Raw genomic sequence first — 19,744 nt, 5'->3', positions numbered from 1 at the left:
CTCATGCGACGGGGAACACAGTCTACGGTCAATTTTAATTGGTATAGTCGCGAGACTCTAACTCTGACACTTTGTCTGCATTCAGCCGACGCAGGTGTGCCTGAGAGCTCCAGTTAGCGAATCCTTGTCGCGTCTCCACCGAGAACAACTGCAGAAGTTCGCGCAATATCTCATCAGCGAGCTGCCGCAGCAGATTCTGCCCACTGCCCAGCGTCTCTTGGACGAGCTGTTGTCGGTCCAGCCCAGCGCCATCAACAGCTACTCTGGCGCCCCAGATCCCACGGCAGGAGCTTCCGCCCACGACCAGACCTCCTGGTACCTCGTCGAGAAAACGCTGCACGACAATATCAAGAAGATCCTCATCAAGTTCTGTGTGCCTGCTCCGATAGTCTTTAGGTGATTATCTTACGCTGCGACTGTAGAGAGTTTAGGAACTCGAACAGGGGCTGTGACCTAGGAAGCTGCTCTCGGCTTGAAAAGATAGAGAACATAGTCTGCACTCTCTGTAATCTTGCGTCTCATTAGTGGAGATAAGTTTACAGTGCGTGGGAAATTATACATAAAATATAAGAATTGTCCTGTCACTAAAACTGATGAAAAATGAAGGTAATTTCATCATATGGTTCTCACTCAAGGATTTCTGGTACAAGCTATGTCATTTTAGAAAAAATTTGCTAAAGGACCACAAGATACTTCTTAAAGAAGCGAAGATAGTTTTTAAAATGAAATTTCTTCTAAAAGGACATAGCCTACATACATCAGAAAGCCTCAGCAGAAAGAACAATTGTCTGTGTCCTCTCGCAGAAGAGTCCACGACCCTTTCCCAACAGTACCACAGAATACGGTCACCCAGTAACTAACCAGGCAACAAGCCGTGGCAACTGGCGTGCTAATCCGGCCTATTACTCGGCCCACCGAGCGGAAAAGCACGCACGATTGGCGTTGCCACGGCATCGATCGACCGTCGTCGTCGACGAGTCGTTTCACGAGGTTTCACACACGCGACGCTCTTAATTACAGCGACGTTAATTACCTGAGCACCACCGCGCCTCCTGCAGCCGCCGAATGGTCCTCGTTGCTGCGACCGCTGCGAGGCCGCGAGCCCGAAGGCATGTGGAACCTGCTGTCGATCGTGCGGGAGATGTTCAAGCGGAATGACCGCAACGCCATACCGTTACTGGAGATCATCACGGAGGAGTGCATGGCCTGCGATCAGATCCTGGTCTGGTGGTTTAACACCAAGGTCGCGTTGCTCAATGGGACCGGATATGGCGGGAAGCACAACATGAACAGTAATGTCCACGCCTCTCAGCATGCCTGCTCGTCCCTATGCGACGAGATCGTGGTCCTCTGGAGACTGGCTGCTTTGAACCCTGGCCTGTCGCCGGCTGAGCGAGAGATGCTGCATAATCAGTTCACTACTTGGCATATGAAGATTATAGATAAGGTGGGTAACACGTGGGTGGATCATTAGTTTGGGTATTTTCTATGTGTAATTTGTTTTACAGGTGACGAAAAGTCGGGGCAGCTCGGTGACGCACAATTCACACAACAGAAACAACAGTGGCGGCCACAAGGATTCGTTAAAGAATGACACAGCGGTCTTCACTGGGTTCAAGTCTGCCCTCGAGGCGTGCTATTTAGATTGGGAGGAGTACACCTTGCCGGGTATCACGTACACTGCCGGAAGCAATCCCATGTATCATTGTCCATTCACCTGCTTCCGCCATGTCGGTGATACTAGGACCGAGGTGAACCAGGTCAGTATCGTGAACGTGAAAGCTTCTTCAGGTCGATTCTCTGCTTGAATAAAATGTCTAGGCTATCTAAAGCTTCTTAGAAAGGGAGATTTATTTTCCATGGTTCTGTGAGTGCAGGTGAACTCAAGTGCAGCAGTGTTGAATTGTCAGCCGCCAGTTTCTCATCACCACGGAAGACGACCATTGAAGTTAGGTCTCATGGAGTTCTGTTACGTGGATCGAAGGGGATGGAATCCACGAGACTGTCGTCCTGGTTTGTGTTCGCGAAGCGGTGGCGGTGACGGAAACAGGAGCAGCGTTAGTTCTGAGGGCTTCTGCGAGAACGAGACAGACATGCCCGACATTTCCGAGCCTCATATAGTTCTTGTTAGACGAAGTTGCGCTCAACTAAATAATTCTGAGGACACGGATTCGCAGGTTCGTTTCAGAGTGATTTGATTTCTTTGAAGTTATGGAAGTTCCTTGACTTTCTAATAGCCACTGGTCTGTTGGAAAATGGTTTCAACAATGTGTGTTTCAGGAGGGTGGCGGTAGCGAGTCATCGTCCAATAGCAACGTCAGCTTGAAGAACGCTCAAGACTCGGACAAGCACCGCTCAAACGCCTCGTCCGAGACGCATAGTGATAGTAGTGATAGTAGTAATAACAAAGCTGGCTGCGGCGTGAAGTGCGGCAGGACGAATCTCGACTACCGGGAGAAACCTTGTGCAGTGTTGCCGAAAGGGAATAGTTCTAAAAGCGAGCAGGAGTCAGATCAAGAGAAAGATCCCTCCAGAAGGCCTTCCAAGGACGAGAGTTCCTCGTCGAGTAGCGATAGTCCATCTGGCGACGAGTATCACATTTATTACTACGATCCTAAAGCTGTGGTGAACGCGAATGGTGCCTCTAGTAAAGACCCTAAGAATGACTCGCAAATGAACAATACTCCAAATGTGAGCACAGTGTTAGGCAACTTGACGAAAACAGAAGATCCATGGGACATCCTGTTCGCTAGGGCGGAGGGGCTGTACGCTCACGGTCACACGAAAGAAGCTTGTATTCTAGGTGTAAAGCTTGGTGAGGAATTATTGGCGAATCCACCGAATCTTATGATCGATGAGCCTCCTGTGCCTGTAAAAGGGAAGAAGAAGAAGGTAAATATATTGGTTCTACTACTTCCTGCGATGATATCTCTTTTAAGAAGTTGGATAATATATTATGTAATTGTTTTAGCAACAAGTAAATCCAGCATCCCATCAGCTTACGTGCCTTGCGTCCGCTACACTGGCCAAGTGTTGTTTTCTATGCACAGTTCTCGCGGAAAATCCTGAATGTCACAATCTGGCTTTCAGAGTAGGACTCTTTGGCTTAGAGATGGCTAGGCCGCCTGCTAATACTAAACCATTAGAGGTAAAAAAGATATATGTTAAAAACTTATAGATCTTCTTACTTGGCTCTTCCTTGAAATATAAAAGCACTTCAATTTTTGTTTTTGCTTTTCAGGTGAAACTGGCTCATCAAGAAAGCGAACTAGTGGGACTTCTAAAAAAGATCCCATTAGGTCCAGCTGAGTTGGCTATAGTTCAACAAAGAGCAGAGCAACTGAGAGACGGAGTTTTGCGTTCCAGAGGTCACGCGTTACTCCCGATCATGCTGGCTAGTTTCATATTCGATGCCCTTAACACACTAAGTACGCTCTTTTTATCATAAAATAGTTTGAACAGTTGCATGATCTGATATTTGGAGTAAAGAATAATTTTTTCAGACAACAAAGAGTTAAAGTTTAAGTAGTAGAAACAGAAAGTAAAAAATTGTGGAATGATTCGCAGGACTAAAACACGTGCCCACAGGCGTTGACGAGAATCTCGGGTTCGAGGCGGCTGTCGCTGCTCTGGGATTAAAAGCGAACGTGAGTGAAGCTGATCATCCGCTTCTTTGTGAGGGCACTCGACGTCAAAGGTACTTCATCATTTCCTTTGCTGTACTTTAATAGAACATTGTATTAATTCGGTAAAATCTTCACAGAGGAGATTTGGCAATTACACTTCTCGTTCACTATAAAGACGAGCCAACAAAAGTCGCGAGAATAATGGACAAATTGTTAGATCGAGATGTTCATCAGCTGATCAAATCTCCAATTCTTCCCAGCTATTACACCTCGAATCCTCCAACCAGGAGCGATGTAAGTATTACACTTTTGTACAGTCTTCAGTCACTGAATAATTTATTCATTTTCTTAAGAAGTACAACTCCTTACAGATGATAAGATACCTTCACGACGAAGAATGCTCCTCTCCCCTTGCTGGAACGGACGTTGGAAACGGTGATAGCGTTGTCGGTACCAGCAGTAGACCGCACAGTAGCACTAGCGCGGAACTAGAAACTGGTATGAGTGCACTTACGGTGCAACCGCAGATCGTTCAACAACCTGTGCCTACTAGAACTAAGGAAACAAGGTCTGCTTTCTGTCTTCATGACAGATATCTTAATTTAATAATCACACACCATTTTCTATGTTTTTCAATCTTTATTTTTTTACAGATATAAGAGTAAGAGAGTATATCCTTCTATCCCGAATCAACCATCCGAAGCAGGAGCACACTTTATGTGTGAGCTAGCGAAAACAGTTCTGGCGAAAGCTGGTGGCAACAGCTCTACGTCACTGTTCACACAGGCTTCGACGAACCAAAATCACCATGGTCCTCACAGGGCTCTCCACATGTGCGCCTTTCAGCTGGGTTTATACGCCCTAGGATTGCACAATTGCGTGACTCCAAACTGGCTCAGTCGCACTTATTCAAGCCACGTGTCTTGGATAACTGGTCAGGCGATGGAAATCGGAGCACCAGCGATCTGGTTCCTTATCGAAAGCTGGGAGGGACACCTCACGCCACCGGAAGCTGTCAGCATAGCCGACAAGTCGTCCAGAGGAAGCGATCCTAACATGGTCAGAGCGGCTGCGGAGCTGGCTTTGTCTTGTTTGCCGCACGCTCACGCGCTGAATCCAAACGAAGTGCAGAGAGCGATCTTACAGGTAATGAATCTGCTTGCTTATAGTACACACTTTTTACGATAGTCTTCTTGTCAAGTTTCTTAACAAAAGCATTATTTTATTGCAGTGCAAAGAGCAGAGCGATGTCATGTTGGAAAAAGCTTGCATCACAGTGGAGAACACAGCGAAGGGTGGTGGCGTGTATCCAGAAGTATTATTCCAGGTTGCCAAATATTGGTACGAATTGTATCTTAGGGTAAGTATTGTCACGCGATGAATCTGGTATCATAAATTCTTTGATATCGATATTGATTATGGTTTTTTTAATAGCACACTCCTGGTGGGGAGCAGCAAGACGATATGCCTCACGATCCCTTGCAATTGGATTTGAATGGAGTGCTTCTTGTGGAACCTGGTCCTCCAGTAGACATGACCAGTGGGCAAATGATGCCTGGGCCAACTCAAACTGTTGTTGTGACCAGTACACAGCCACCTCCTCAACCCTATCCCGCACATCCAACTATAACTACCTTGGCGCCTTTGGGTAATATTATCACTTTTCCACTTTGCTGATTCTATAAGTGAAATATCATTAATATTGTTAATTATTTTGTATATTTGCAGGAGTTAGCATGCCATACGCAGTAGGTCCTTACAGTTTCATGCACCATCCTCATCATTCCATCCCAACGTTCGGTGGACCGATGCCTTCGCATAGGCTAACTCTGCCTCCAGCACCACCGCACATGCAAATGTATCACGCGGCATTCCCGCCTCATCCGGGCCATCCGCAGCATCCCCAGCATCCGCACCATCCATCACAAGCCACGCAACCGCCATCTCTGCCGCAATACTATACACCGCAACCGCCACCACAGCCAGGAACTCATCATTTGTTCACCATGCAACAGCCTATGCCAGTTAACGTAGGTATTTCACTTTACTTAATTGCCATTCCTTGATCAGTAGCATTAAAGTGTGATTTGGTGTCCTGTAGGTGCAAGCAGGTGTAACGGGGCCTATTCCTGGACAGAACAGCATGCCTGGATCCGCGTTAGTGCAGGCACAATCTATAATACCCACTGTAAGAACTCAGCCTCAGGTAATCGAAACATCCTTGGATGAAATTTTAAGGAAGATGTTCAGCCGTTCGTTTTTGGTACAATAAAATGGTGTTCTTCTTTTACAGCAGGTTCATAGACAAACCCAACCCTTCAGCCAGCAGCAGCTTCGGGCTCTAGTTGCCGCGTATCGCGTGGGCATGCTGGCGTTAGAAACATTAGCCCGACGAGTGCACGACGACAGACCACAGGCAAAGTACGCGCGGAATCCGCCGTATGGAGAGGACGTGAAATGGCTGCTGAGAGTCTCGAAACGTCTGGGTACACAGTATATCCATCAACTCTGCATCTGCACAGTGAACAGCATCGTTAGTCCTTTTGTTCTCCACGACGTTATACTGGAAACGGCGCACTACTTGGCTAGGAATAATCCTGCTCTCGTGCTTCAACACTTGAGATCAGCTCTTCTGGCGCCACTTGTTCACAAGTGCCAACAAATGTTAGTTCCCTTAAATTTAAAACCTAACACCCTCCGCGCTATGTATAAAAATATTTTATATTTCTGAAATTTAAATTACAGGTACATTCAGTGCATGCATCAGAAACTGTATCACTTGGCCACGGGGGACTACGAGGATTTCGCAAACGTCGTGCGTGCTGCTAGGGCAGCGTTCCATCTCACTCCAGAGGGCCATGTTCAGTTCAAGGAATGGTTACAATCGATCAAAAGGTACTAAAATGAAAAAATGAAAGTATTTATAGGAATCAGTCTTTGCTTTAATGTATTAACATAATTGTTTCCAGATCTCAAGCCTGTAATAAAGATCTGTGGGCACAAATTAACGCAGCGCTGCAACAGAATGGCAAATGACACAGAGTAGAGCCAGACGTGACGTTGCTCACCCCCTTCCCCCATCCCCCGCCGCCACCGCCGCCGTCGCCATCTCCTCCACCAACGACAACGACCCTTGTGCTTCAGCATCAACATCATCCCTGCCATTCTCGTCCACCGAGCGTCGTATGCGTTCACGGGCTGGCTACCCTCGACAAGCTAGATCAGGATCTCCACAACATGCATTGTCGACGTACGAACGTAGCCACGTCGACAGTCGACCTCGAACGACCATTGGACCATCAAGGCTAGGGACGGCCGATCGCTCATCTTTTCTTTTTTAGGGCGGAAAGACGATCGACACCACTGAACACGAGGACATGATTCTTCTGACCCTTAGCTAATGTGTCTGAGAGCGTATGGTTACTTGTAATAAAGTGAATGATGTGTGAATGACAGAGCAAGGAAGACGTCAGGTTTTACAATTCAACACACTTGTACACACACGTACGTATGTGTATATGAATGTACGTACACATACACAGTATACACACTACATATTATTCCACTGTTACACCGACCGTTTCCGGGAAGTACGTGAAGCATGAACGAAATGCATTCGTCGCGTACGTTGTTCGCTGAAGGCACCACATTCTTTTACATCAGAAAGAAGGACAAGGAAATATAGCATAGAAAATAAAAAAAAGAGATTGCAGAAAGCGATGTATAATATTTGAGAAAGATTAAATCAAAATTCAGGTTTCTTCGGACCCCCGCGCGAGGTTTACCGTCATCACCGGATGTCACGACGAGAATCGTTGGGTTCAAGCAACGTGGAAAATCGTTTCTCATTCTTTAGTTAAGACTCTCGAACAGTCTTTAGCCGCGATTAGATAGGAAATTTTTATTTTTCATTCATAGATAGGATGAATTATCTTGCGTCTTATTTTATTTTTGTATAACGAGTATAAGAAAATTGAGAAAATGTCGATAACGTCTATTTATATAACGACAAGATATAAGATCAAATCCAATACGATAAGCGATAATTACTTAAATATCATCGACGAAAAAAAGTTTCATTTTTTATAGAGGAAAACCATTTTATTTTTCTCTTAAATGGCGACCGGATACCTCATCCAACCGCCTCAATCTCTGTTTCTCCTTTCTTTCATTTACTTTTACTCTCAGCTATACTTTATTTCTTCAATTCTTCTTCTTTCACTTCTCTCTCTCTCTCCCCTGTTTTTTTAATTATATTGTAGACATATATTATACCATACACGTTCGCAGCATATTCTCGTTTTTTTTGTCATTAACGACAATCCATAAACGAAATGATCTCTGTAATTTTTAAATTAAAGTAATTTGAAATACAAATAAAGCAAAATTTATAGCCGACAATGGCACCTTCGAACTTTGAGCCACCTGCCCACGTAGCGCCTACCCTCTGCACACGAAGATCTAGAAAGAAGGATTCTGCAATAATATTTTCCTTATATATTTTATTTCCGGCACAAAGTGTACACAGTTTTGTTCACAACATTTTCCTTATACTCGTTTAAACAATGCAATCTTCGAACCATGTTTGATTTCCTAAAATAAAAGCAGCACGGGCGAGATTACTATACATTCCTCGAGGATCCATCACGTTTCTTGAATTCGTTTCTCTTTGCTTAATTCCATCATTTTCATCCCCCCTTGTTCCAAATAGTGCCAAGCGAATGGATGTACTGTGTCAATGAATAATAACGAAAGAAACTCAAGTAAGCGTGAGCTTAGCACGTTCATCTAGAATAATTAGCGAAATGAATGACACTGCCACTAATTAACTACACAGGCGATGGTCATCGGAGGAGCGTGTTGCGTTTCTTACTCGTACACGGTGTCGTTACACATGCTACAAAATTATTTTAATAATCGCAGAACAATAGGACACACACGAGTGTAATTATATTCTACATATTTGTCTCTCTCTGTTTGGAACATTAAAGGGGTGGTCGTTGGGGGTGGGTGGCGACGTTCGAGTGTACATTTCGTTTCACAGCCGCCCCGTGTGTACATATATAAATACGATTACAAATATACAGTGACTTAGCTCGTAAAACAAAAAGGAAAACTGACCCATAAGCGCCGTAGTACTTGCTCTAGATTCACCTCTGCATATTGTGCATATAATCGAGAACGTTTATCCGTCTAGGAGTATATAGATTACATCTCACTAGCCTACGTAGCATGTTTAGGAAGGACACTAGCAATAATGATACCATTTTTCACATAGCGAGGGGGGCGTGACGACGGGGAAAAAACAGATCGGGAACAATGGTGTTCTTTTGCGAGGATCGATTGTAAAAGATTAAGAGGAGAAAACGGATCCTAGAGACGATCGTAGAACTGCTAGATTTCCTTTGCTCGATACAACCGTTCTTTCGTGTTCTCTTCAACGACGATAGTGAATGCTAACAAATTGAAGCTTAGGCTCACGCGTGTACCACCGTTGTGAGAATTACTCGCGTTTCTACTCGATACAACGTAAGAGTAATCGCAGTCCAATTTCTTTCGCGTCTGTATTCGGTCAATGCTCTACGATCCTCAGAAATAAATAGAATTCTATGTAAAATTATTGCAAGTTTGTGAGCATTTTGGGAGATCGCAAGTCTGAGGCTGCAACTTGCAACTTCGAAGACTTACTAGAGGAAGAGATTAATTGCAAAGTATGATGCTAGAGATTGACAATTTAGGAAAAAGAAACAGGTCTGATGGTCCTAGAACATTTTTCGAATCTCCTACACTTCAGTCTGTAACAGTCAGTTTTAGGCGAAAAGCGGGACGAGTGAATAAAGAGATTATATCGGGAGGCGATAAGATATCTATTTTTACACTTGATCGAAAGAAAAAAAAGCTGAAGAAAATTTCGAAGAAAAAAAAGAAAAGCCTTTCCTCTGAATCCGAAGTATTTGGTCCTTTTTGGTATCAATAAATTAGAGACCCCTTCGAACCTGACCTTCTTACAGATAAAAAGAAATATATACAATACGTTTATATATCATAGGGATTAAAATGCAAATGCGATCGAACGGACTGTCTAAAGAACTCGGTGTTTGTAAATATCACTGGGTGTTGTTCTTTACACCCGATGAATTTTTTTTTATAGCTATCGCGCTGCTAATTACTGGATAGATAATGATTCAAGTAGATCGACGTTTTAGGCGTCGATGATCGATGCTATCGCGTAGACCCTTCGTCTAGTCTAATCGCGGTTCGAGTTGCACTATTTAGCTTCGTAGAAACGCGAGGAACGATAGTCGAAGTCAGATCATAATGAAGAAATAGAAGAGAGGCAACAAGAATATGGCTAAAGAGTCTTGCGAAGGGACTATCGATCAACCGAACAATTGTAACGCTGTACATACATTAACGATCGCATTACCATTAATTATAGATGTGCAAATTCCAGCCACGTGAAAGATCGAGCGAGCTTCGCGCGCTGAAGAAAGCACGATCCATTCTTTTTTCTCTCTACAGATCAATCCATTGAACGGGATAAAAATGACCTGTACAAAGCAAAAACGGATTTTTATTTCGGCTTTGCTCTCGACCGTTCACGGGATATTGTAAATTTGAGGGAATGGGAGTTTCTGGGACTTTGATCGATGTTTAGTGAGACACGTGTAGAAAAATATGCGACACTGTGCTCAAGCGAGAGGAAACTGCGCTGCTCTGCGGGGATAGATTCTTTTCTCGACAGGGTCTGATGAACGCGATTCTCGAAACTGCTGAAATATCGAGAAATAATTGGAGCATCAAACTGAAACCTGATTGAACATTTGGAATTATTAAGTTCATTTTTAAAGAAAATTTTTTCTCCTGCTTCGTGAAAATATTTGACTTGAAAAAATTGTGTATGGTTTAAGATTTATTTCTACAGCCTTCACAGCTGCGTTTTAATGGTGATAAACCATGTAAGATTGTTCTATGGAACCTGTCGCGAATGAAAGTTTACTCTTTGCTGTTGATCGGATCTCATAATGATTATGTAGTATTAATAGTCTTTTCTGACTTGCATTCACGGACTGTATTGTACATTGCGGGACGAGTATCGCGCATTTCTTCGATTTTAATCGCTGATGTATAAGTGAATACCAGGCGAAATATAGCGAGGTTCGCCATCGACATTAATTAAACGACCTCGAGGGAAAAGTCTCTGAATCGTACAAGCATAAATATAATTCGATGAAATGGCTCATTTGGTTTGCAGTACTTGATTAACGGTAGATATATTGATATATTATAATATCTATTGAATAAATTTCAATTTCTAATTGCGTCCTTCGTCTGTTATCTTTCTATTGTATCACTTCAATGAAATACAGTTTTTGATTTCACAATTAATTGAACTTATTTTATTTAATCCTACTTAACATCTCTATACAGGGTGTACCTCCTGGAATATCCCGGCCAGTGGACAGTTTCTATCTGCATACCTCAATATAGAACCTTGGCTGCATTCCTGCGATTCCACTTTGTGCTCATTCCAACCCCGCATGACCACTACTTCACTTCCACTTCACCTCCACTTCACCTCCACTTCTCCTCCATTTCACCTCCACTTCACTCCCACTTCACCTCCACTTCACCTCCACTTCACCCCCACTTCATCCCCACTGCACCCCCACTTCACCCCCACTTCAATCCCACTTCACCTCCACTTCTCCCCCACTTCACCTCCACTTCACTCCCACTTCACCTCCACTTCACTCCCACTTCACCTCCACTTCTCCCCCACTTCACCTCCACTTCTCCCCCACTTCACCTCCACTTCACCTCCACTTCACTCCCACTTCACCTCCACTTCACCTCCACTTCACCCCCACTTCAATCCCACTTCACCTCCACTTCTCCCCACTTCACCTCCACTTCACCCCCACTTCATCCCCACTTCACCCCCACTTCACTCCCACTTCACTCCCACTTCAATCCCACTTCACCTCCACTTCACCCCCACTACACCGCCACTTCACCTCCACTTCACTCCCACATCAATCCAACTTCAACTCCATTTCAACTCTATTGAACCCCCATGTTATTCCCACTTCACCTCAAAACCACGGATTCGCGTTAAGTTATCTTCATTTTCATATCACTGTGAATGCCGTTTTTAATCAGAATTAATGAGTGGCGCCCTCTGGTGGTGACAACCGGAACCAGAACAAGAAATTATATTTTTAGTTCGGCCCTGAGCCGCTAGATGGCGCCACTTGTCAGTTCCCAAAAGGTCCTAAAATTTCCAAAAATGCTCCTCGTGAAAATGGGAATTGACAAGTGGCGCCACCTGGCGGAAAAACTTGGAACTAAAATAAGAAATGATATTTTTAGTTCGGCCCTGAGCCGCTAGATGGCGCCACTTGTCAATTCTGAAAATGCTGCACACGAAAATGGGAATTGACAAGTGGCGCCATCTAGCGGTAGAGACCCAGAACTAAAATAAAATTTCTTATTTTAGTTCCAACTTTGCCCGCTAGATGGCGCCACTTGTCAATTCCGAAAATGCTCCCCGCGAAAATGGGAATTGACAAGTGGCGCCACCTAGCGGACAAAGTTGGAACTAAAATAAGAAATGATATTTTTAGTTCGGGGTCTCAACCGCTAGATGGCGCCACTTGTCAATTCCCATTTTCGTGTGCAGCATTTTCGGAATTGACAAGTGGCGCCACCTAGCGGCTCAGGGCCGAACTAAAAATATCATTTCTTATTTTAGTTCCAACATTGTCCGCTAGATGGCGCCACTGGTAAATTCCCATTTTCGTGGGGAGCATTTTTGGAATTTACAAGTGGCGCCATCTATCGGACAAAGTTGGAACTAAAATAAGAAATTTTATTTTTAGTTCTGGGTCTCCACCGCTAGATGGCGCCACTTGTCAATTCCCATTTTCGTGTGCAGCATTTTCGGAATTGACAAGTGGCGCCATCTAGCGGCTCAGGGCCGAACTAAAAATATCATTTCTTATTTTAGTTCCAAGTTTTTCCGCCAGGTGGCGCCACTTGTCAATTCCCATTTTCGCGAGGAGCATTTTTGGAAATTTTAGGAATTGACAAGTGGCGCCATCTAACGTTTCGGGGTGTAAGTAAAAATAAAATTTCTAGTTGTAGTTCTCATTGCTAGCGCTGGGGGTCGCGACTTGTCAATTCTGATTAAATAATGATGTAGGGACGATAAAGGCGGGTATGAAAAGGTGGTGATGGGATATATGTGAGATAGTGATGTGGGAGTGATGTGGGAGTGATGTGGGAGTGATGTGGGAGTGATGTGGGAGTGATGTGGGAGTGATGTGGGAGTGATGTGGGAGTGATGTGGGAGTGATGTGGGAGTGATGTGGGAGTGATGTGGGAGTCATGTGGGAGTGATGTGGGAGTGATGTGGGAGTGATGTGGGAGTGATGTGGGAGTGATGTGGGAGTGATGTGGGAGTCATGTGGGAGTGATGTGGGAGTGATGTGGGAGTGATGTGGGAGTGATGTGGGAGTGATGTGAGAGCGATGTGGGTGTGGTGTGGGTGTGAAGTGGGAGTGAAATGGGAGTGATGTGTGAGACGTGTGGTAGTGGTGTGGAAGTGAAGTGAGTGAAGAATTTTATTACGTAGCTCACTTTTTCAAATGCTGTTTTTGTAATAAATATCCAATTTATATCACCTGCGATCTTTTATATTGCAGATTAATGTTTATAAAGCAAATGAACAAACGAAGTCTTTTTCTAGTAATGTATTAACTTTTATTACAATATAACAGAACATACATATAGTTGCATTGAAAACACTCCTTGTTGATAGAGTAATATTAGAAGTAGGAAAACTTAATTTATTGTACACTTTTAAAACATACAATTAACAATACATATGTTAACTATTATTGAATACACAGTACGAGAGAATTAAAAATATTCTATATATCTTTTAACAAATAATCCATTTCATTTATTTTTCATTCACACATTATCTACAAGAGAAGTTTTACACTGTAGTACCTGCAAAAGGGAAAGTTCATTAAATAATTAGTCATGAATCCACCACATTAACGAGTATGTATATTATAATCGTTTTCGCAAATAAACCTTTCGCTATGAAATGCGTGTAAACTCTACACTAATCGATTGCTTTGGGAACGCCATTTTCTCCATTGCCTGTCGCGCGATAAAATTTTACTCAGCATAAAATTCGGCCAGTCGAAACAAAGTTTTATTATGTAAAACTCCAGTATCGAGGAAAATTACGCGACTTAAAACAGTTTCGACAAGAAAACGAATACGATATTGTATAGTGTAAAATACGCGTATATATGTTACCTGTATAGTTTTACGTACGGTAAGAAAATTATTTTTCTGAACGCACCACCGATTTAAGTAAAATGTTCATGGTAAGACGAGAGGTTGCAATAGCAGCGGAATATTTGATAAACGATTTGATTTGATTTCCGTTCGTTCGTCGATTTTCTGCATGCATCCATTACGTCATAAAGATAACTATCAATATCAAGTGCAACGTCAGTAACGTTTCACACCAAGTGTCATTTGTCTCGTAGATAGGACGGATTGAAAAACCGCATTTCACAGTCGTCGAGGAGATGGGTAAGAATTTGTCCCTCATATTTCTCTTTTACTGTTCAATTTTCCCAACCTTTCACATAAATACCATTAACAGCTAGAATATCAAAAGATAATGAATCTTTTAACCACAAATATGAACTAAGAAAAGCATCATTATATCTTAAAGACAATGAGTATAACCTTTTTGTTTTCTACATTGAAAAAAATAAAGTCATCTGTTGATATGATTGACTGCCATATTGCAGATAACTCAGGTGCAGTTACTATCGAAGGAGAAAATTATGAGGTTGTAGACGAATGTGTGGAAGAGGAAGATACATCTAATATCATACAAAATAAATCTGCTGAGAAACTTATGGATAGTGAGAAAGAAGAGAAAGAAGAAAAAGCAGAAAATGAAGAGAAAGAAGAAAAAGAAGAAAATGAAGAGAAAGAAGAAAAAGATGTGAAACAAGAGAAAGAAGAGAAAGAAGAAAAAGGAGAGAAAGAGGAGAAAGAAGAGAAAAAGGATGAAGAACCTATGGATGTTGTACCTTTGGATAGTGATAAACAGAATGAAAATGTACAACAAGCTGAAGATGGACCACAGCATGTAGATTTGGCTAACGATGTACCCTTAGATAATTCTGAAAATCTTACTGATGTTCAAAGTACTGTACCAAGTGTAGAAAATGAATGTCCTCAGAAATCCAGCACTGATACAATTGATTTTACTGCTGATATCACTTTGGACCAGCTGGATGAACAGAAAGATATGACTGATGAAGATGTTTTACATCATTTAGATGAAATTGAGAACATAGTTTTAGATTCCTCAGATTTTCAAATACCAAATGGAAATGATCAGACTGAAGAGAAAGATAATACTAAGACTAATGTAGAAGAGGATAAATGTGAACAGAAGAATGAATCAAATGAAAGTACTACTGTTGAACAGACTGTATCTTGTGATGATGTTGTTGTTAAGCAAGAGACAGAAACTACAGAGAAATATGAATGGTATGAGAAAAAGGTAAAGTACAGAATGTATAGTTACTAGTAACATGTTACCTTATAATTTACTATGTGAAATTAATATTCCATTTCAAATTTATGGTTTCCAGCTTGCTGAAAAACAAGCAATTGTTAAAGAAAGACTGTTAAAAGTAGCCAGAGTTTTAGGGATTTCTTATCCATGCTATGAAAAATGGTTAGAGTGGGAAGAAAAAGTACGTGGAAATCCTTTATGTAGAATGAAGCCTGCTCGACGTTGTCGCTTAGATAAACCGTATACTAACCGCTGGAAGTTTATCTGTAAGTATTAATCGCGTTTCTTCTTAAATACTTTAGATGATAGTACTAATATGGTATCTTTAGGTAATAAAAAAAGGGTAGATGTATTAGAAAAGAATGTGGATGGTGTTGATACTTCTGTTGTCAAGAAAACACAAACAGTTTGGAAATTAGAAGCAACTGGAGCATGTGGCATTAATATAAAAGACGAATCTGAATTTCCGCCGTTTGTGCTAAGAGCTGTAAAGGTACATTTAATTTTCTTCCTCTAAAACTTAGAAATTAACTGCAGGATATTAATAATTCAAATTTCCTTGTGTAGATATTTGAAGATTTTCTTCAAACAACAGAGCAACCTCAAGAGTGCACAAATGAAAACTTTTCTGACGATATATCTATAGAAGTTGAATCAAAAAAAGATACAACTGAAGCAAAGCAAGAATGGCTGTGGCTATTAGTACGTTGTAACAGTATGGACGAACTTATGCTATTTGCAACTGGAAGAAACATTAGCCGAGCAACGATGGAACGTTTGAAGCAGGTCTATGAATCAGGGCCCGGAAAAGATTGCAATGTGAAGTCCCTTTATTGCAAATCTATGAACAAACACGACGATACTATTGTCACGAACACAACATTTTTGGTGGGATCGGAAGCTTTAGACGAAGTTGTAGGTGGACTGAAAGTACAGCTCGCCCCTAAAACAAATTTCTGGTCGAATACCGCTGGCGCGGAAAACGTGGCGCATGCAGTAATGGATTTACTTGCACCTAATTCAAAGACAGTTGTCCTTGAAATAGGATGCGGTATTGGTCTCATTGGACTGATGATTGCATCAAAGTGCCAGCAGGTTATCGGTGTGGATTCTCCATCGGAAGTAGAAGAAGCCGAAATGACATGCGAATTAAATAATATAAAAAATGCTTCTTTCATTATGGGATCTCCTACAGAAGTGACAAGTAAAATTGTAGCAGCAGTGAAAAATCGTAAAACCTCCGCCATAATTAATGCGAATACTAATATTGGTCGAGCACTCGAGGTAATCATGTGTCTCAGGAAGATTCTATCTCTGAAACGAATAGTGATGATAACTATGTTAACGAAACAGTCAGTCCGTGCTATATTAGAGCTAGCTCGACCTGGAGATCACAGTCACGGATTACCATTCATTCCTACATTCGCGCTGGTCGTAGACACGTTACCCGTTGGTCCTCATTTCGAAGCTGTTATTCTATTACAGCGACGAGCAATGAATAAATTAGACCCAGCACAGTTTCAGAAACCTCTGGAGAGAAAAACTAAGGCACCAGACGCTAAGACTTCGCCAGAAAAGATGGAGGAACAAACTGTTACCGATACAGATAAAAAACCAATGGTCAAAGGGCCTGAATTATGGACGAAGAAGAACTTCAATAAAACGACGCCGAAGCAGCCAGCGAAAAAGTTTAAAGTGCCAATGAAAAAGCCGATTTATCCGAAGGGTGCCGAGAACGTATTAATAAAAAATAAATTCAAAGGAAAACGATCTCATTCGCCTGATAAAGGTGAAGTTCCACCGAAGAAGATAGTAAAGAAGTTTGGTAAATTTGGTGCTAAGCCATGGGTCGCAGATCCAGCGATGAAGAAGAAAAAAGAATGGGGCGCAGAAAACTTACAGTTACGCATTAATCCTTTATATGATAAGAAAACACGAGAGCATAAGGACCAAGCTGATTTGAGAGAAAGATTGTCTAATAATCGCGTGGATACAGATATCGCTCAAACAGTAAAGGAACACCAAGCAATGTTAGAAATAGCAAAGGAGAAACTGAGTGGACCAGCTCCGACTGTTGATGTAAATACCGCCAAACAGCTGCAAAGTATGTTGAATATGGTTTTAGAACAAACGAACAAGCTTCAAAGTCAGCTCCCTCGTTCTGTCTGGGATCGTATCGCACCACCAGAAAACGCAAATTTAGAACAAAGAGAGATGAAGCAGGAGGAACCTCCTTTGAAGGGTCGATATGTTCAAGAAATGGGTACACAAGATATTGTAATCACAACGCCAAATAAAAATTTCCTAGAAAACGAGGAAACAAAGCCATTTTATAAAAAATACAATAACTTGGCTCCTCTAGAACCAAATATAGTCGTCCCAGTAACGTATCCAATCGAGCAAAGGAAAGAAAACTCGTTCCGTCCCACACCAGAACGATACCATGAGATGGATGTGCGTCAGCAGGTTCAAGATAACTCTTGGAACCGCGATAAGTCGTTCGAAAGAAATCGTTGGAACGAAATGGGGAATATGAGAAGACAAGTTTCCCCGCCAAGACATCGTATGTCGCCTCCCAAAAGACTTTCACCTAAACGTCCACTGTTATCTCCTCCGAGGCGACCGTGTTCTCCACCTCGAAGGCACTTCTCACCTCTTCGGCGCCCGTCGTCACCAATGTACAGACAGCGTTCTCCTCTGCGACGACAAATGTCCCCACCGAGACGACCTATGTCACCACCAAGGCGAATTTCGCCAACCAGACGACCCATGTCACCGAGGCGTCTCGTGTCATCGCCACGGCGGACAGAAGTGACCATGAATCGTCCAATGTCCCCAATGAGGCGTCAAATGTCTCCTCCACGGCGGCAAATGTCTCCGATAAGACCAGCTATATCCCCTCCCAGGAGGCAAATGTCCCCGATGGGGCGACAAATGTCTCCTCAGAGGAGGCAGATTCCTTCCCCTAATCGAATGATGTCGAACAGACAGGAGATGCTCCTCTCCAGGCGGCAGGCGATGCCGCAAGAGAGGCAACAAATGTCACCAGTGAGACGTGGAGGAGGATCGCCGCAGAGATTCATGTTTGGACGACTAGCATCGCCGCCGAGGAGGCAGCAATCTCCACAGAGGAGGCAGATGTCCCCGCCACAGAGATTTGGGGACGAGTGGGATATACCGAGCAGAAGAGCTGTTGAGCAAAATACTTGGACGAGGCCTGCGGATAGGTTGCCAGAACAAAATCTCTGGCGAAATGATAAACCCTCGACGTCCAATAACAATTGGGATCAAACCTCTTGTAATGATAGACCGCGCAAGCCGTTCAATCAAGAGAAATGGGATAACAAAGAGCCTGTTCGTAACGAGACATGGTGTAGCGGCGCAAATAACTGGAGTCCGAAGCAAGCACCTGTGAAGCCTATGATGAACAAGGAGACGTGGTCGTCGAGTTCTGATAATAGGTGGACAAGCACACCAAATATGCCTGGAAGTTCTAGTAACGATAATTGGAATATTCGTGGAAAGGACAGTTTCTCTGCTCGTAGTGAAGGCTGGATGGATAATAAGAAGCAGGGCAGGTGGGAAACGCTGAACGTGAAGGAGACTTGGAAACAGGGTGATAAGGAAGATGTGAACGATCTGCCAGAAGATGCGAGAGATCCTTGGGGAGATGAGAGTAATTTAGGTCTGAAAGAGCGTTGGCTGAAGTTCGAAAGTATTAATACATCGTCTACGTGGCAGAGAGAAAATGAACAGCAAGGCGATACGTGGTCGAAACCTAAAGATAATTGGCAGAACAAGGGGTCTATGTCTTTTAATACGAAACCTCAATGGCAGAATAATGGTATACAAAATGTTGGAGACTCGCGTTGGCTCAGTCAAAGTAATATCGAAAAGAAAACTATGTCAAACACGTGGCAAAGTGGAAAGAATATGGGATCCTGGCAATCCCAGAACACGAATTTTCAGTCGCAACGTCCTTTTTCTACTACCCAGTACAAAGGTTTCAATTAAAATTTGTGTTCCTTAATTTAATTATAAATGTTGAACAGTAAACGATTCAGTTTGTTGAAGAGGAAAGTTTTTATTCGCACTGTGGAAGTCGTCATTTTTTTTATGTTCTAATGGAAGTAAAACATATGAGAGAACTATAAAATGTTATAAGGTTGAAGCTTAGAAATGTTTAAGCTGTATCAGTTTTAATGATCTATGTTCTACAAGTTGAAAGAAACAAAAGTACGTTTTATTTTTCAACGTTATGATCCTCTTTTTTAGGAATGAAAGATGTTAGTAAAATAACAGATACTGATTGAAAACCGCAATATACCTTTCAAATAAACACAAACCTTATTGTTTAATGTAGTATTACAACGTGTAGGCAATGATATTTAAGTGTATCTTCTTTGAGACAGTGTAAAAAGTAAGTTTATATTGTACTTTTCAAATAAAATTGCATTTACATAAAACAATAGTGAATTTGACTAAATTTTTAAAT

At 42.4% G+C, this 19,744-nt stretch overlaps 2 protein-coding genes across 6 annotated transcripts in view; both read left to right on the top strand.

Moving 5' to 3' along the window:
- The window catches only part of Dora (zinc finger SWIM domain-containing dorado), a 53,550-nt gene extending 46,748 nt beyond the window's left edge, over nt 1-6,802 (top strand). For 2 of the 4 annotated variants that reach the window (XM_076383897.1, XM_076383900.1), the window contains 18 exons: nt 86-396; nt 1,021-1,447; nt 1,509-1,760; nt 1,878-2,177; nt 2,281-2,892; nt 2,972-3,148; nt 3,242-3,428; nt 3,568-3,697; nt 3,764-3,920; nt 3,998-4,194; nt 4,280-4,772; nt 4,858-4,986; nt 5,061-5,274; nt 5,355-5,656; nt 5,728-5,832; nt 5,920-6,290; nt 6,372-6,521; nt 6,596-6,802. In XM_076383897.1, the coding sequence (XP_076240012.1) occupies nt 86-396; nt 1,021-1,447; nt 1,509-1,760; nt 1,878-2,177; nt 2,281-2,892; nt 2,972-3,148; nt 3,242-3,428; nt 3,568-3,697; nt 3,764-3,920; nt 3,998-4,194; nt 4,280-4,772; nt 4,858-4,986; nt 5,061-5,274; nt 5,355-5,656; nt 5,728-5,832; nt 5,920-6,290; nt 6,372-6,521; nt 6,596-6,662 (4,581 nt within the window). In that variant the 3' untranslated portion in view covers nt 6,663-6,802. The remainder of the gene's footprint in view (nt 1-85; nt 397-1,020; nt 1,448-1,508; nt 1,761-1,877; nt 2,178-2,280; nt 2,893-2,971; nt 3,149-3,241; nt 3,429-3,567; nt 3,698-3,763; nt 3,921-3,997; nt 4,195-4,279; nt 4,773-4,857; nt 4,987-5,060; nt 5,275-5,354; nt 5,657-5,727; nt 5,833-5,919; nt 6,291-6,371; nt 6,522-6,595) is intronic. The other 2 variants (XM_076383899.1, XM_076383898.1) reach the window with 2 other exon arrangements.
- Nucleotides 6,803-13,665: 6,863 nt separating this feature from the next.
- LOC143182245 (uncharacterized) lies at nt 13,666-19,718 on the top strand. 2 transcript variants are annotated; one of them, XM_076383138.1, is made up of 6 exons: nt 13,666-13,980; nt 14,198-14,243; nt 14,468-15,234; nt 15,326-15,515; nt 15,579-15,742; nt 15,817-19,718. In XM_076383138.1, the coding sequence occupies exons 2-6, from the start codon at nt 14,240-14,242 to the stop codon at nt 19,261-19,263; spliced, it is 4,572 nt and encodes a 1,523-aa protein (XP_076239253.1). In that variant the 5' UTR covers nt 13,666-13,980; nt 14,198-14,239; the 3' UTR covers nt 19,264-19,718. The 2 variants fall into 2 exon arrangements, with proteins under 2 accessions (XP_076239253.1, XP_076239252.1); XM_076383137.1 differs by having other exon boundaries at nt 13,667-14,243.
- The last annotated feature ends 26 nt before the right edge of the window (nt 19,719-19,744 follow it).

The sequence above is a fragment of the Calliopsis andreniformis genome, chromosome 8 (genome assembly GCF_051401765.1).
Source record: "Calliopsis andreniformis isolate RMS-2024a chromosome 8, iyCalAndr_principal, whole genome shotgun sequence".
Taxonomy (NCBI): Eukaryota; Metazoa; Arthropoda; class Insecta; order Hymenoptera; family Andrenidae; genus Calliopsis; species Calliopsis andreniformis.
The sequence above is the reverse complement of the archived record's forward strand: the minus strand, read 5'-3'. Positions and strand labels throughout refer to the sequence as shown.

What these genes read in the sequence shown, in the direction of transcription:
- LOC143182245 (XM_076383138.1), top strand. An exon ending in TAACCGCTGGAAGTTTATCT is followed by an intron (nt 15,516 to 15,578) that starts GTAAGTATTAAT and finishes TGGTATCTTTAG; the next exon opens with GTAATAAAAAAAGGGTAGAT. An exon ending in TTGTGCTAAGAGCTGTAAAG is followed by an intron (nt 15,743 to 15,816) that starts GTACATTTAATT and finishes TTCCTTGTGTAG; the next exon opens with ATATTTGAAGATTTTCTTCA.